The 15,722-nt window shown below is 47.9% G+C and overlaps 1 protein-coding gene across 7 annotated transcripts in view; it reads right to left on the reverse strand.

Moving 5' to 3' along the window:
- Positions 1 to 6,865: 6,865 nt before the first annotated feature.
- The window catches only part of eef1db (eukaryotic translation elongation factor 1 delta b (guanine nucleotide exchange protein)), a 44,978-nt gene continuing 36,121 nt past the window's right edge, over positions 6,866 to 15,722 (reverse strand). For all 7 annotated transcript variants that reach the window (XM_069914971.1, XM_069914972.1, XM_069914966.1 and 4 more), the window contains 4 exons: positions 13,923 to 14,032; positions 13,165 to 13,350; positions 10,766 to 10,960; positions 6,866 to 6,948 (listed from right to left, as the gene is read on the reverse strand). In XM_069914971.1, coding sequence (XP_069771072.1) covers positions 6,910 to 6,948; positions 10,766 to 10,960; positions 13,165 to 13,350; positions 13,923 to 14,032 — 530 coding nt within the window. In that variant the 3' untranslated portion in view covers positions 6,866 to 6,909. The remainder of the gene's footprint in view (positions 6,949 to 10,765; positions 10,961 to 13,164; positions 13,351 to 13,922; positions 14,033 to 15,722) is intronic.

Here is a 15,722-nt window from a genome sequence, read left to right on the forward strand (position 1 = left end):
GGTGTTTGACTCACTCATTCATGAACAAAGCAGACCTAACATTAGTCGGTTTAACTGGCCCACTGTGAACCGAGGCAGTGAATGAAGAACCAGGGGGAGATGATGGAGACAGGATTCATGTCGGATTTGTGTAAATGGGTGGTTGGCAGTCAGCACAGAGTCAATGAGCTGAAGGATCTGTTTCCGCCATGCACGTCTCCATGAGAGCTCCAGTGACCCAGCTGTGGGTTCCACAGAGCATTCTGGAACTGAGACTGGCAGATGTTATTAAGAGGTAGAGACTCTGGGATTAAACAAGAAAGTCTGCACATGCAGGGACATAAATGTTCTAGAGAAACTCAGCAGGTCAAGCAGCGTCCATAAGGGTAACTGATGTTTCAGGCCTGGTGGGGGGTGGGGCGGGGGGGGAGGAACACAGGCTAACAGGTAAGAGGTGATAGGTGGATACAGGCAGGAGGGTAGAAGAGAAAAAGAAGGGCAAGAAGTGATAGGAGGTGGAGAGCTGGAGGAAAGGAGACCAAGGGATGGGGGTGGGGGGAGGGAAGAGAGAGACCCGGGGAAGGGTTTAACAGAAATGGGAGGTCGATGTTAATGCTGCCTGATATCATTCTCCCATTTCTGTTAAATCCCTCCTCAGTCTCTCTCTTGAAATCATTATAATCAAAACAGTTAGCGTAAAATCTTTACTGCACTAGCAATCGGGACCGGGGTTCGAACCCTGCGCTTGTACATTCTCCCCATGTCTGCATGGGATTTCCCCGGGGGCTCCGGTTTCCTCCCACTCTTGAAAACGTATTGCACGTTAATTGGGCGGCACGGGCTCGTGGGCCGGAAGGACCTGTTACTGTGCTGTTTATTCAAATTTTAAAAATTTAAACTCAAGGTGAGGCCACATCTGGAGAATTGAGGGCAGTTCTGGTCTCCTGACTTGAGGCAGTGCAGAGGATGTTCACCAGGTTGATTCCAGAGATGAGGGGGTTGGCCTCTAAAGAGAGATCATCAAGTCATCTGGGGCTGCACTCGCTGGAATTTTTGCGCAGCTGCAACATGTAGAAATTTTGGAGGATTTGTGGAATTCGTTGTCATGTACAGCTGTGGAGGCCCGATCGTTGGGGGAGTTTAAGGAGGAGATTGGCAAGTATCTAATTAGGGTATCAAGAGATATGGGAAAAAGGGCAGAATTTGGAACGAGACACGAGAGCGGTTTAGCTCAGGGTGGACTTGCGGAGCAGACGCAATGGCCTTCTTCTGTTCCTTTACTCATTATCGTCCTCAATGCAGTGGTTAGTCCAGGATGAGCGATGGTGGACACAACACTAGCAAAACCTAGCTCTCATGGCTGTATCATGGGATGCAGATATCCCCAAAGCTCCTGCCCCTCATTGAGGTGATGACTGGTGGGGGGGGGGGGGTGGTCCCAAACAGGGGCGTTTACTGCACCTGTGGTCTCGTGCTTCGTGCTCGCCCACCTCAAGCTGGGCACTGCAGCCTCAAGCCAAATGCTGGGAAGGGAAGCTTCAGAGGGTGGAATTGGACCCCCAAGCCAATGGTTCTGTGCTGGGAAGGGAAGCTTCAGAGGGTGGAACTGGGACCCCCAAGACCATGGTTCTGTGCTGGAGAAACCCAGCGGGTTAAGAAGCAGCATCTGTGGGGGAGGCTGATGTTCTTTACAATGAGTTGTTAATAGCATCTGCCATGGCTTGTTCTGGGTAGGACCAGAACAAATCGAGCAATTGTGCAAGCCAAGTTGGCCTGCCTGTCTGTGCTGGGCAGTGGACCACGAAGGGTTCAGAACTCCCGGGTAGTAGCAGATCAGCGCAGGTTACCAGATAACCCAGAGAACTCCCTCCTCCCCCCGGAGGCAGCCCAGTGAGGGGCTCAGCGGCTGAAGCTGACCTGTGATTGAAGGATCCACACTGGCTGTGGGCTGCTGGCAACGTGCAGCTGGGGGACCCGCATGGTCTGCTGGAAACTGGCTCACAGGAACTAGGTATCAGATCAGAGCCGGTATTCGAGAAGGTGCTGAAGGCAAGAAGGGCCCCTGAAGGGTTTTGGGCGCTGAAGGCTTCCTGATTGCGTCAGAGGTTTGGACACTCAGCGCCTCTGAAGGAATCTCTTTTGCTTCTCTTTCTCCTATTGTTAGCAGCGCCGGACAATGCTCACGGCGATTCTTTGCCTTACAGCAGACAGAAGTTGAAATATGCTGAAACCTCATTAGAACGCGATTCATTAATCCGCAGAATCGGTTATAGCGTGGGGATCTGTGGACCACAAACTTTGCAAATAAGTTGATGAAAATTCAGAATCCCAATATTAAAAGAACACGCTTGCTTTCTTTCATTGAAATTGTTAATTATAGATCATGGATCCTTCGAAAACTGGTAATATTTGGGTTTGACATATATGCATCTGTTCCGCCACTCGACTGTAACATGGTATGAAATCTTGGACCCCAACTACCACATTCTAATGAGGTTTTACTGTATATCATGTATATTACATTTTTAATGTATTATGTGACAATAAAAGGAACCTTTGAAGGTGATCACCAGTTGTCCATGTCAAATCATCACTTACCCAGAATTAGTGTGTGGCTAACTGTACTCCCTAACCCTATGCTCTCAGAACCCCCAGTCATTTACTTACAGGCTGCTGTTCACTCCACCCACACACAAGCCACTGGCCAACGTCGGGCACCACCCAGGCCCAAATGCAACTAATCTTGTGCTTTTCTCCATCATGAAATGAGGAGGAATTTTGCTTATTGAACACTTTCAGGATTTGAGGGTCTGCTACTTGATAGGGCGTTCCCATCTTGCATGGGTCCCAGTATATAGGTTTACATGGGTCAGCAGTGTGGGTTGAAGGGTCTGCACTGTGGTGTGATTTTCTATATTCCCTGGGTTAAACCAGGGTGAACTCATTCACCACACCCTGGCAGTAAACATAGGAACATAGGAAGTAGGAACAGGCGTAGGCCAAAAATGGCCCATCGAGCCTGCTCCGCCATTCAATACGATCATGGCTGATCTAATTTATGACCTAACTCCACCTATCTGCCATCTCCCCATATCCCCTAATTCCTCAATCATGTAAAAATTTATCTAACCGAATTTTAAATATGTTTAATGAGGCAGCCTCAACCACTTCCCTGGTTAGAGAATTCCAAATATTCACTTCTCCCTGGGAAAAACTATTTTTCCTCATCTCTGTCCTAAATCGACTCCCCCGAATCTTGAGATTCTGTTTTAGTTTCCCCGGCCAGCTCAAAAAACCTTCCTACATCTATCCTATCCATACCCTTCATAATCCTCTATGTTTCTATAAGATCTCCTCTCATTCTTCTGAACTCGAGCAAATACAATCCTAGACGATTTAATCTTTCATCATAAGTCAACCCCTTCATCCCAGGGATCAACCTAGTAAACCTCCTCTGGACCGTTTCCAAAGCCAGTATATCCTTCCTCTAATATGGAGACCAGAACTGGACACAGTACTCCAGGTGCGGTCTCACCAGTACCTTGTACAGTTGCAACATTACCTCCCTACTCCTGAATTCAATTCCTCCAGCGATGAAGGCCAACATTCCATTTGCCTTCTTAATAACCTGCTGCACCTGCAACCCAACTTTTTGCGATTCATGCACAAGCCCTCCCAAGCCCCTCTGCACAACAGCATGCTGTAGTTTTTCACCCTTTAAATAATATTCAGCTCTCTTATTTTTCTTGCCAAAGTGGATCACCTCACACTTACTAACATTGTACTCCATCTGCCAGACCTTTGCCCACTCATCCAGCTTAACTCTATCCCTCTGCAGACTCTCCACATCCTCATTACAATTTGCTCTTCCACTCAATTTGGTGTCATCCGCAAACTTGGCGACACCACATTTTGTCCCCTCCTGCAAGTCATCAATGTAAATGATGAACAGTTGTGGGCCTAACACTGACCCCTGCGGCACCCCACTTACCACTCTCTGCCAACCTGAAAAACTCCCATTTATCCCGACTCTCTGCCTCCTGTCAGAAAACCAATTTTCAATCCAGGCCAATAGACTTCCCTGGACTCCACTTTCCTGTAACTTACTGATAAGTCTCTTGTGTAGCACCTTATCAAACACTTTCTGGAAATCCAAATAGACATCAACCTGTTCCCCTCTATCGACCGCACCCATTATATCCTCAAAGAATCCTAACAAGTTTGTCAAACGAGATCTTCCCTTTCTAAAACCATGCTATGTCCTGCTGCGATTCTTAAACAAGCCCTCCCTTTCAAGTCTTGAATTTCAAGCCTCTGGGTCCAAACTGCATCACAACTGAATCACTGACACGTCAGGACAGGTTTTACAGGTTTAGGGAGTCATCCAGAAGCGAGAGCTTTTTCAAATTGCTTCACATCTCCAGAACAGTAGAACTTCCAGTGCAAAAGCTATTGAGAAGCTTGATCTCAAGTTCTAAGTTCTGGCCTCACGTCCTTCCAGTGACCTGACCTGGGACAAGAACATTGACATGATGGTCAAGGAATCACCAACATCTCTTCTTTTTCCCGAGGTCTAGAAAGTCTGGCATGTCCCAATATCCTTCAACAACTTCTACAAGTGTACCATCAAGAGTAGACTTGCCGGGCACATCTCACCGCGAGGGACGGGAGCTGCTCTCCTCGAGGTCAGAAGCTACAGGAGGCAGTGAATGAAGCTCAGGACATCACGGAAACTACCCCCCCCACCCCCAGACTCTGTCCACCCTCTCACCGCCTGGTAAAAGGCAGCTGAACGCGGAAGGACCTGTCACAACCAGGACACTCTCTCTTTTCCCTCCTTTTGTCAGGGATAAGGCTCAAGAGTGCAGTGGTCAGCTTAGAGAGTTTCTTCTTCGCAGCCATCAGGCTCCTAAATGAACCCCATGACAGTGCTCTCTCCACTGCCTTACACAGTGCAAATTGATTGCCCTCTTTACACATCTGTATGAACATGAGAAGCCTTCTCACTGCATTCGGCATTTTGAGACACATAACCTTAAATTTAACCATTGCCTCTTGATTTACCAGGCCTTCCCTCAATGTCAATGGTGCTGAGTGTATACACTGAATTTCTTGCATTAACTGTACCTCAAAATCGACAAATCTAAATTAGAAATCTCGAAAATGTGCTTTAAGTGTGGTGTGGAGATTGGAACCTCTATCCATTCAACCTGGCTGTGTAGAAAGGGGAGATCCTTCAGGGAGGACCTGGGGAACATTCTGAAAAAATTTACAAAGGTGGATTTTCCACAGGATCTGGAATTGTATCTTCTGGGTAACATTATGGACGTGTATTTTAAACTGTCCTGGTACTAAATTCAGTTTGTGAAGGTCCCCGTGGTGGTAGTCAGGAAATGTCTAGCGGTAACGTGGAAGTCCGACTCTCAACTAAACATTACACAGTGGAATATGGAAATGCAGTTGTATTCCTCTGGAGAAAATCACGTATAATTTAAGGAGAAAATATGACACATTCGTTAGAGTGTGACAACCTTATCTGCAGAATATGGGTCTGAGATATGACTGTCCCCCTTCAGAACAAGTGTACTGAAACAATCCGTCCAAACAGGGAAATGATTGGGATCAGGAAGTGGGACGTAACGTGGACGACGTGCTTTATTAGTCATTTTTTTCTTTTTATTCCTTACCTTTGGTTATCCAATTACCTTGGATAATTTATTTCTCTCTCCTAGGCTTTTTCCTGGGTTTCTGTAGGGGTTGTTGACCCCATCGATATTTGGGTTTTTCGAATCTGTATCATTTATACAACTTTATATTTAGTTGTATCGGAGCAAGGGGGTGAGGGGGAGGAAAGGGAGGAATAAAAATGGACTCTGGATGTTATACAGGTGTGGAAAGAGATTGTACGGACTCTGGATGTTAGACGGGTGTTGAAAGCGATTGTACGGATTCTGGACGTTAGACGGGTGTTGGAAGAGATTGTACGGACTCTGGATGTTAGACGGGTGTAGGAAGAGAAGGTACGGATTCTGGATGTTAGACGGGTGTAGGAAGAGATTGTATGTATTCTGGATGTTAGACAGGTGTTGGAAGAGATTGGACAGATTCTGGATGTTAGATGGGTGTTGGAAGAGATTGTACGGACTCTGGATGTTAGACGGGTGTAGGAAGAGAAGGTACGGATTCTGGATGTTAGACAGGTGTTGGAAGAGATTGTACGGATTCTGGATGTTAGACGGGTGTTGGAAGAGATTGTACGGACTCTGGATGTTAGACGGGTGTTGGAAGAGATTGTACAGATTCTGGATGTTAGACGGGTGTAGGAAGAGATTGTACGGATTCTGGATGTTAAACGGGTATAGGAAGAGAAGGTATGGATTCTGGATGTTAGACGGGTGTTGGAAGAGATTGTACGGATTCTGGATGTTAGACGGGTGTTGGAAGAGATTGTACGGACTCTGGATGTTAGACGGGTGTTGGAAGAGATTGTACGGACTCTGGATGTTAGACGGGTGTTGGAAGAGATTGTACGGACTCTGGATGTTAAACGGGTATAGGAAGAGAAGGTATGGATTCTGGATGTTAGACGGGTGTTGGAAGAGATTGTACGGACTCTGGATGTTAGACGGGTGTTGGAAGAGATTGTACGGACTCTGGATGTTAGACGGGTGTTGGAAGAGATTGTACGGACTCTGGATGTTAGACGGGTGTTGAAAGAGATTGTACGGATTCTGGATGTTAAACGGGTGTTGGAAGAGATTGTATTTTGTTTGTGAATTTATGAATCCATAAAAACCAAAAGGAAAATATTCCAAAAAAAGTGCACCCACTGACCACTGCTCCTCAAGAATAAATAAAAACAAAATGCTCCGATGAAGACAGAGGGTTGATTTCTGCACAGAATCCCTTTATTCCTCAAAGCAGCAGACTTTAGACTTTATTGAAGGCAGCAACGTCAACACTCTGCACCTGGAAACGACAGGAGAACACACAGGTTAATGTTAAAAAGCCTGGTTGTCAGTCAACCGAACGCAAGAGAGGGTAGGAAGGTGGAGGGAACCTCACAAAGGGCAGCTGAATTGGCATATCTCACAGTGGCTCTCCGACTGAATTAATAATCCAGACGTTTGAATCTATGATCTGGAGATTAACTCCAACTGGATGGCATCAACATCGACTTCTCCGGTTTCTGCCAGACCACTCCTCATTCTCCCTCCCCATTCCCTTTGTCTTCTTTCCTCCAGCTCTCCACCCACTTCCCTCTCCACCCACAGAGCCATCCCTCCTCCCCTGTTTGCTGCTGTGCCCTCCCTCTCTTATCCACCTATTACCTCCTGCCCTTGGACTATGCTTCTCCCCCTACCCCTTCCCCACCCACCATTTTGTTCAGGCACCTGCCGACATTTTGCTCAAGGCTGAAATGTTGGTTATGTATCTTCATCTCTGCTATACACGGCACAGTTGGCGTAGCAGTTAGAGCAAGGCTGTTACAGCGTCAGCTATAGGGACCGGGATTCAAATCAGGTGCCGTCTGTAAGGAGTTTGCACGTTCTCCCTGTGACTGCATGGGTTGGTTGCCTCGGGGGGCTCTGGTTTCCTCCCACCTTTCAAAATTCACTGTAGGTCAATTGGGTGGCACAGGGGTCATGGGCTGAAAGGGCCTGTTACCATGCTGTACGTCTACATTTGACTAACTTTATACGCTGCTGAGTTTCTCCAACATTGTGTCTTTACTTCAATCACAGTGTCTGCAGACTTTCATGTTTTACTTTCCGTGGAATTTAATTCAAGTTCGTTTAAAGGCAATAAACATGCCACTCATGGTGATCAACCAGATACTGCACATAACCCATTGAGTCCCAGAGGAAAGCTACTCATTACTTGGGTCTACGTGGTACCTGGGTCTAAGGGCAATAACCAGCTTTTGAACAGTTTGTCACGATCTTTGGATTTTGACCAGCACCATTCCAAGGCGGAGTGACATGGAGACACTCAGACGAGATGGTAATTTCAGGAAACAGTGGGCCTCGATGAGTAGTGGGCTAGGCTCTGCCAGCTTGAACGGGAGAAATAGGAGCAAACATCAGGCTTATATCTCCCCCCACCTTTCGCTGATCCTTGATGTCAACACCACTTCTGCACCCGACCCCACTGTGCTTCCTTCATTTACAAAACATCTCTTGAATTTGACTTTGGAGGGCACGTGAGACTGATCAGGGACTGCTCCAACACCATTACAAAGTCGCTTTCTGTTTGCATAATGGTAATTGGGAATATTCATTCAAAGTTTTTAGATATGTTATCAGGCCATTTTGGCCCACGAGCCTGGGCTGCACAATTACACCCAATTGACCTACAACCCCCGGTAGGTTTTGAAGGGTGGGAGGAAACCAGAGCCCCCCGAGGAAACCCACATAGACACGGGAAGAACGTACAAACTCCTTACAGATCCCGGTCCCGGTCGCTGGTGCTGTAACAATGTTGTGCTAACCATACTCCCCAATGATCTATGTAAAACACGATAGTCTGCACCCACTGAGGTTGAAGTGAAAACACAATGCCGGAGAAACTTAGATAATATTTATTTTGTCTATCTGTTTTTTTATATATAGCTTAGTCTCTTTTTAATTAAATTAAGAATACTTTTTTTAAAAACCCCCATTCAGCTCCAGAAAGTAACAATTTCAGTGCTTAGGGCAGCACGGATGGCGCAGTGGTGAGCGCAACGCCTCTACAGTGCCAGCGAACAGGACCAGGATTCGAGGCTCACGCTGTCTGTTTGTACGTTCTCTCCATGCCTGCATGGGTTTCCCCGGGGGCTCTGGTTTCCTCTCTCAGTTCAAAACATAGCGGAGGTTGTGGGTCAATGGGGTGTAAATTGGGCGGCGCAGACTCATGGGCCGAAATGGCCTGTTATCGTGCTGTATGTCTAAATTTAAATATGTATAATGTGTATGACAATAAACTCATCATCGTTTTGGTCACCTGACTGCAGGAAAGATATCAATAAGATTGAAAGTGTGCAGTGGAGATTTAATAGGATGTTGCTGGGACTTGAGGAACTGAGTTACATGGAAAAGTTAAGCAGGTTAGGACTTTATTCCCTGAGCATAGAAGAATGAGGGGAGATTTAATGGAGTAAGTACAAAGCATGATGGATATAGATAGAGTAAATGCAAGCAGGCTTTTTCCACTGAGGGTAGGTGAAATAAAAGTTCGAGGACATGGGTTCAAAGTGAAAAGGAAAAGGTTTAGGGGGAAACTTCTTCACACAGAAGGTGGTGGGGGTGTGGAACGAGTTGCCAGCTGAAGTGGGCTCAATTACGACAAATTCTTCTTGAATAATTTGGACAGGTACATGTATGAGAGGGGCATGGCCCAGGTGCAGGTCAGTGGGACAAGGCAGAATAGTTTAGCATAGTCTAGATGGCCCGAAGGGCATGTTTTTTTTTGCTGTAGTGTTCTAACATAAAGTTTGGCAGGCAGGTGCGGTGAGTAGTGACGCTAATTGCAAAGGATCGGGAGTTTAGAAATCATGTGGGTGGGTTACAATTTTACAAGGTAGCAACTTGGCACAGTTTTGTGCCCCAACCCCCCACCACCAATAAAGGACAGCATTGGATACAGTAAAAAAGAGATTCCCAGCTAATTCCTGAGATGAGAGGGTCTGTCTCTTTTGGGGTTAAAAATGAGGAGTGATCTTATTAAAGCAAACAAGATATTAAGGGGGGTTTGACAGAGTGGATGCTGAGAATGTTCCCACAAGAGTCTCAGTTTTCAGATTTATTGAGACAAGGCGGGGTGTCGACACCAGTGACCTGGGTTCGAATCTGGCACTGCCTGCAAGGAGTTTGTACATTCTCCCACATTCCAGATGGGCAGGGCTAGTAGCTTGATGAGGCACATGGGTGCATTTGGGCGGCGCGGGCTCGTGGCCCAGAAGGGCCTGTTACCTATGCTGCTTCTCTCCAAATTTAAAGAGACAAAGTCTCAAGGTAAGGGGCCAGACATTTAAAACAAGTGCGTGAAAACTTCTCAAAAAGGGTGGTGAGTTGTTGGAATTTTTACCTCAGAGGATCTTTGGAAGTATTTAAAGTGGTGGTAGAAATATTTTTCAGAGATCGGGAGACAGGAAACGGGCACACAAGAGATGAGGAGGGAAATACGACAGTCTGCAGACGCTGTGATTTTATAAAAGTTCACAGAAACGCTGGAGGAACTTAGCCGGTCGCACAGCATCCATAAGCAAGTAAAGATATATTACCGATGTTTCCAGCCTGAGCCCTTCTTCAAGGTATAAGCAAAAGGTAGGCAGATGCCTGAATAAAGACTGGAAAGACAAAGGGGGAAGAATGGGGGGGAAGAATGGGGGGGTGGGTCCCAGACCAAGATAAAAGGTGTTAATTGGATATGATAAGAGGAAAAGTGAGAACTGATTTTGGCTCCGTGAAAGGAGACAGAGGAGAAAGGAAAGAAAAAGAAAGCGAGAACTAGAGGAAAGGAGACAGGGAATAATAGGTGGGACAGTGTGGGTTCTGAAGAGAAAATGAAGATGTTGATGTTAATGCCTTTGGTTGGAAGGTGTCCAGACTGTAGAGTGAGGTGTTGTTCCTCCAATTTGTGGATGGTCTCAGTCTGGAAGTACATGAGATCATGGACAATTTGGCATGGGAATGGGACAGCGAATTGAAATGGGTAGCCACTGGGAGATCCATGTTATTACAGCGGACAGAGCCAAAGTGCTCAATGTTCTAGGAGTTAGCAAGAGGAGAATCTCGACACTCACGTAGTCTTCAAATTTGGTGATCTCCTCCTCCAGGTGGTCAGTGCCGACCTTGTCGTCTTCCACCACGCACTGAATCTGGAGCTTCTTGATGCCATAACCAACCGACACGAGCTTGGAGGCGCCCCACACCAAGCCGTCCATCTTCACCGTGCGCACGCACTCCTCCAGCTTCTTCATGTCCGTCTCATCATCCCACTGCAGGGAACAGGCAAATGTTACAGGCAAACCAACCCCCGTCCCTGGACCAAGTCTGCTGACACAACGCAACAACCCCCTTTATTTTTGGGCTGGAATATACAGGCCAGCACAATATTGAGGGCTGAAAGGACTGTAATGTGGTATAATGTTCCAGAAAGACCAAAGAAGTTCAGCTCGCCCCAAACCACCTCTACAGGTGCACCATAGAAACAGAAAATAGGCCATTCAGCCCCTCATTCCTTCGCCATTCAATATCATCAAGGTTAACCATGCAACCTCAGTACCTATTCCTGCTTTCTCTCCAGACCCCTTGATTCCCTTCAGCCATATCCAACTCTCTTTCGACAAACGGACTGGTATCTACAACTTTCTGCAGCAGGGAGTTCCATCAGTTTCTCATCTCAGTCCGAAATGGCTTACCCCTTATTCTGAGATCCATTCATGCTTGCTGGATACATTATGGAGTGGGACAGGAGCTGCTCTGCTCAAGACTGGAAGCTGCATCTCAGAGCCCCAAGCAAATTTCCCTTCACTCCATCACCACTGCCTGCTGCCTTGGAAAGGCAGTCAAAGGACCTGTCACAATCGGGACACACCTGCTCCCGTCAGGGAGAAGGCTGAAGACTGTGAAGTTGCCCACCAACAGGCCTAAAGACAGGGCCTTCCCCGCAGCCATCAGGCTCCTGAATGAACCCCACAAGTGCTAGGCACAAATTGATCTTTTCACTGTAGCAATGTACTCTGTGATGTGGTCTTGTTCTTCTACTTCATACGGTTGTGTGAAAGTTAAAGTTGACCCCTTTGACTGCTCAGAGGAACCGTTGCACTGTACTAAGTGCAAAGTGACAATAAACCTGAACACTGGTGGTCCCATGGTCTATGCAGTCTGCAGCTCAGACTCAGAACCAGGCCAACAGTTCTCGGGAGTAAAAAACACAGCCAAACGCTGGAGGAATTCAGTTGGTCTTGCTATGTCCATAGGAGATAAAGAGATATTGCCGACGTTTCGGGCTGGATCCCTTCCGAACAGATTCAGATTCTGCTGGAGGGACTCAGCCTGAACCCCGGCGGGGTTTCTCCAGCATTTTGGTGCGTCTTTACTACAGTCACAGCAGACGTTTGTGTTTCAACAGTTCGAGGGAGACATTGGTTTGGTTGGGCTTTTTATTGATGAGAGCGAAGGAGCAGAGAAATGACCTTAGGGGTTTACAAAATTGCAAGAGGCATGGGTAGTGAATGCTCACAGCCATTTGACCCCAGTCATGGGTTTATGGTGACAGGGGAGAGATTTAAGAAGAACCTGGAGGGTGGTCCATACATGGATTGAGCTGCCAGAGTAAGCTGTAGAAGTGGTCACAAGGTCAGCGTTCAAAAGACAGAAAGACTTGACTTTAACAGGATGAATCGGACCCAGAGAGGTCGCCCACAATGAGCAGATTCCATCCATTCCAGCTGCTGTGACTCTTCAAAGGGGTTGCAGTTGGGAGGTTAAAGCCACGCAGAACTATAGAACATTACAGCGCAGAAAACAGGCCCTTTTAGTCCGTGCCAAACTATTAATCTGCCCAATCCCACTGACCTGCACCCAGTCCATACCCCTCCCATCCATGTACCTATCCAAATTCCTCTTAAATGTTCAAATTGAGCCCGCATTCACCACTTCAGCTGGCAGCTCATTCCACATTCCCACCACCCTCTGTGTGAAGAAGTTCCCCCAAAACCTTTCCCCTTTCACCCTTAACCCATGTCCTCTAGCTTGCATCTCACCTACCTACATTTATACTGTCTACACCCCTCATAATTTTAAATTCCTCTTTCAAATCTCCCCTCATTCTTCTACACACGTGTGGACCAAATCCAGACACACAATCAAGGGCGAGCCAACTGTCCTTCCAGTTCACCAGACAGCAGTCCCAGGAGTTCCTCCCTGTTCAACAGGATCAGGTGGGTGTCTTGGCAAAACAACACTCAGACCCGTTCCCCAGTCTAAACATCTCAGCATCTCCTAGCATCGATGCCTAGGACAGGCCCACACTTGATAGTTAGAGCAGAGGGGGAAGATTGGGGAAGGGATCGGGAAGTCTCCCTGACCCATCACCAGGCTGAGATGTATTCCCCAGCCAGGCGGAGGACGAGTGGGGATGGGACCTGGACCAGAGGAAGGGTGAGGGGCAGGGTTGGGTGGAAGGCAGGCATCTTACAGGCTTTACATCCAGCAGGATGGAGGACTTGGCGATGACAGCGGGTTTCTTAGACTTCTTGTCTGCGTACTGACGCAGTCGCTCCTCCCGGATTCTTTCAGCTTCTGCACTCTCCTCATCACTGCTCCCAAAGAGGTCAATGTCGTCAACGTCACCATCCACCTCCTTGGGCTTATTGGCGTCAGGCTAGGAAAGGAGAGAACAGTGGGCACAAGATAAATGAGTGAAAACTGCTCAGGATGCTGATTTGTCACCCTATGCAGGTAGCAACCACACCAGGAGCCCAGGACAGGTCTGACCCATCCACCTACACAGGTAGTGACCACACCTGGAGCCCAGGATAGGTGTAACCTGTCCACCTGCACAGGGAGTTGAAACACCAGGAGTCCTCTACCTATACAGGGAGTTGGTACACCAGGAGTTTTCTACTTGCACAGGGAATTGGTGTACCAGGAGTTTTCTACTTGCACAGGGAATTGGAACACCAGGTGTCCTCTACCTCCACAGGGAGTTGGTACACCAGGAGTTTTCTACTTGCACAGGGAATTGGTGCACCAGGAGTTCTCCAACTGCACAGGGAGTTGGAACACCAGGAGTCCTCTACCTGTACAGGGAGTTGGTATCTCAGGAGCATCTTCAGCCCCTTTCCGTGACCCTTGCTCCACTTACTCCCCCCTTTTTCCTGCGCCTGTCCCACTCTATGACATGTGTTTCCTTCGGGGGTGTGGGATGGTTGGAGGAAATCGTGGGCAGCTTACCTTGTTGGGCTGGGCTTGTGGACAGACGACGGGTGTGGGGCAAGCCGATTTCTCCACAGATGAAATCCGAAGCTCCAACTTCGAGAGCATTAATCGTAGTTGTTCCACCTCTAGCCAGGAGGAAAGAGAGCAATCTCAGAGTACAACATCTAACCACACAAAACAGCACTGCTCAGCCTTGGCATCATCTAAACCTCACTGTTCAGGATCTGAACAAGGACGGTCAGGTGCCAACCCCTAAATGTCCTCTTGCTGGTGGGCTTGCTGGCTAATTTCAGAGGATATCGAAAAAGGTAGAAGAGAATGCAGATGCTGGCATGTGAAGCCAAACACAATCTACAGGAGGAACTCAGTTTGTCGAGCAGCATCCATGGAGGAAGACATTTTGGACCGGAACCCTCCATGTCTTTACATTTTATTTTAAACATTTTTACAACACAGTAGAAGCCAATTTTGCCAACCAATGAACCTATTACCATCACATATTTTGAACGTGGAAGAACCCAGAGAAAACCCTACACAGGTCACGGGGAGAATGTACAAACTCCTTATAGACAGTGGCAGATTTGAACATGGATCACTGGTGCTATAAGCTATAAAAGTGCTGCAACCACTACACTAGTAGTAAAACATCAGAGCCGGCAGACACCGTGATTGAAGTTAAAACACAATGCTGGAGAAACTCAGCCGATCAAACAGTGTCCCGTCGCATTCTACCTACACAGTGCAGCTCACCTACTCAGCAGCGAGCGAGCCGGCCCCAGCACCTACATAGTGCGGCTCACCTACTCAGCAGCGAGCGAGCCGGCCCCAGCACCTACACAGTGCGGCTCACCTACTCAGCGAGCGAGCGAGCCGGCCCCAGCACCTACAAAGTGCGGCTCACCTACTCAGTGAGCGAGCTGGCCCCAGCACCTACACAGTGCGGTTCACCTACTCAGCAAGCGAGCCGGCCCCAGCACCTACACAGTGCGGCTCACCTACTCAGCGAGCGAGCCAGCCCCAGCAGTCACAGACAGGAGAGTGACCGACAGCATCTAGCGGGACTTTAGATGCGGGGCGAGCTTTGCACCAGAAGCCCACGTCACTTCCGCCCCACCGGACCGGGGGAGGGTTAAAGGGAAGGGGCGCGGGTGTTTGAATCATGGGTTTTTGAGTAAAGGAGTTCACACTGAGTCATTGCTGGACTCAGCTTCGTTTCTTTCACACTTCTCACTCAACACAGCCCACCTCCATTGCTCTCTGTGGCATGTCGCCATCCCCGGCGGTTCAAACGTTTTTGAACCCAAAAAGAAAATGAACAATCTTAGTGCAGTTTTCCTGAAGTTGCCAGTATTCTCAGCCACTGGGATGGTTTCAGCAGGTAAAGGCTCAATTTCGGGCCAGGAACATCCTTGCAGACGAAACCAAGTATTATTACGTGGTGGCTGCGCTGGACCAAGAAACAGCAGGTCGAATCGTCGATTTCTTACGCAGCATCCAGAAAACAACTGGTATGAAGCACTCAAGGCCCTGTTGTTGGAGATATTTGATCTATCACGACGCTAACGGGCCGCATGATTACTCCGTATGGACGGTCTGGGTCACCGGACACTTGTCAGCGTTCTTGGGTGATATGCTGGAGCTGGCAGGTGGCCATAGACGATGTCTGCTTTTTGAAATCTTTCTAGCGCAGATGCCAGAACATATCCACCTCCTCCTATCGGACAAGGACTTCACGGATCCATGAAGGGGAGCCGCATATCCAGATGTCCTCTGACGCGTAAAGCCACACTGCAAACACCAGTGCTGAAATTAGTA

This window comes from Narcine bancroftii, chromosome 1, assembly GCF_036971445.1.
Source record: "Narcine bancroftii isolate sNarBan1 chromosome 1, sNarBan1.hap1, whole genome shotgun sequence".
Taxonomy (NCBI): Eukaryota; Metazoa; Chordata; class Chondrichthyes; order Torpediniformes; family Narcinidae; genus Narcine; species Narcine bancroftii.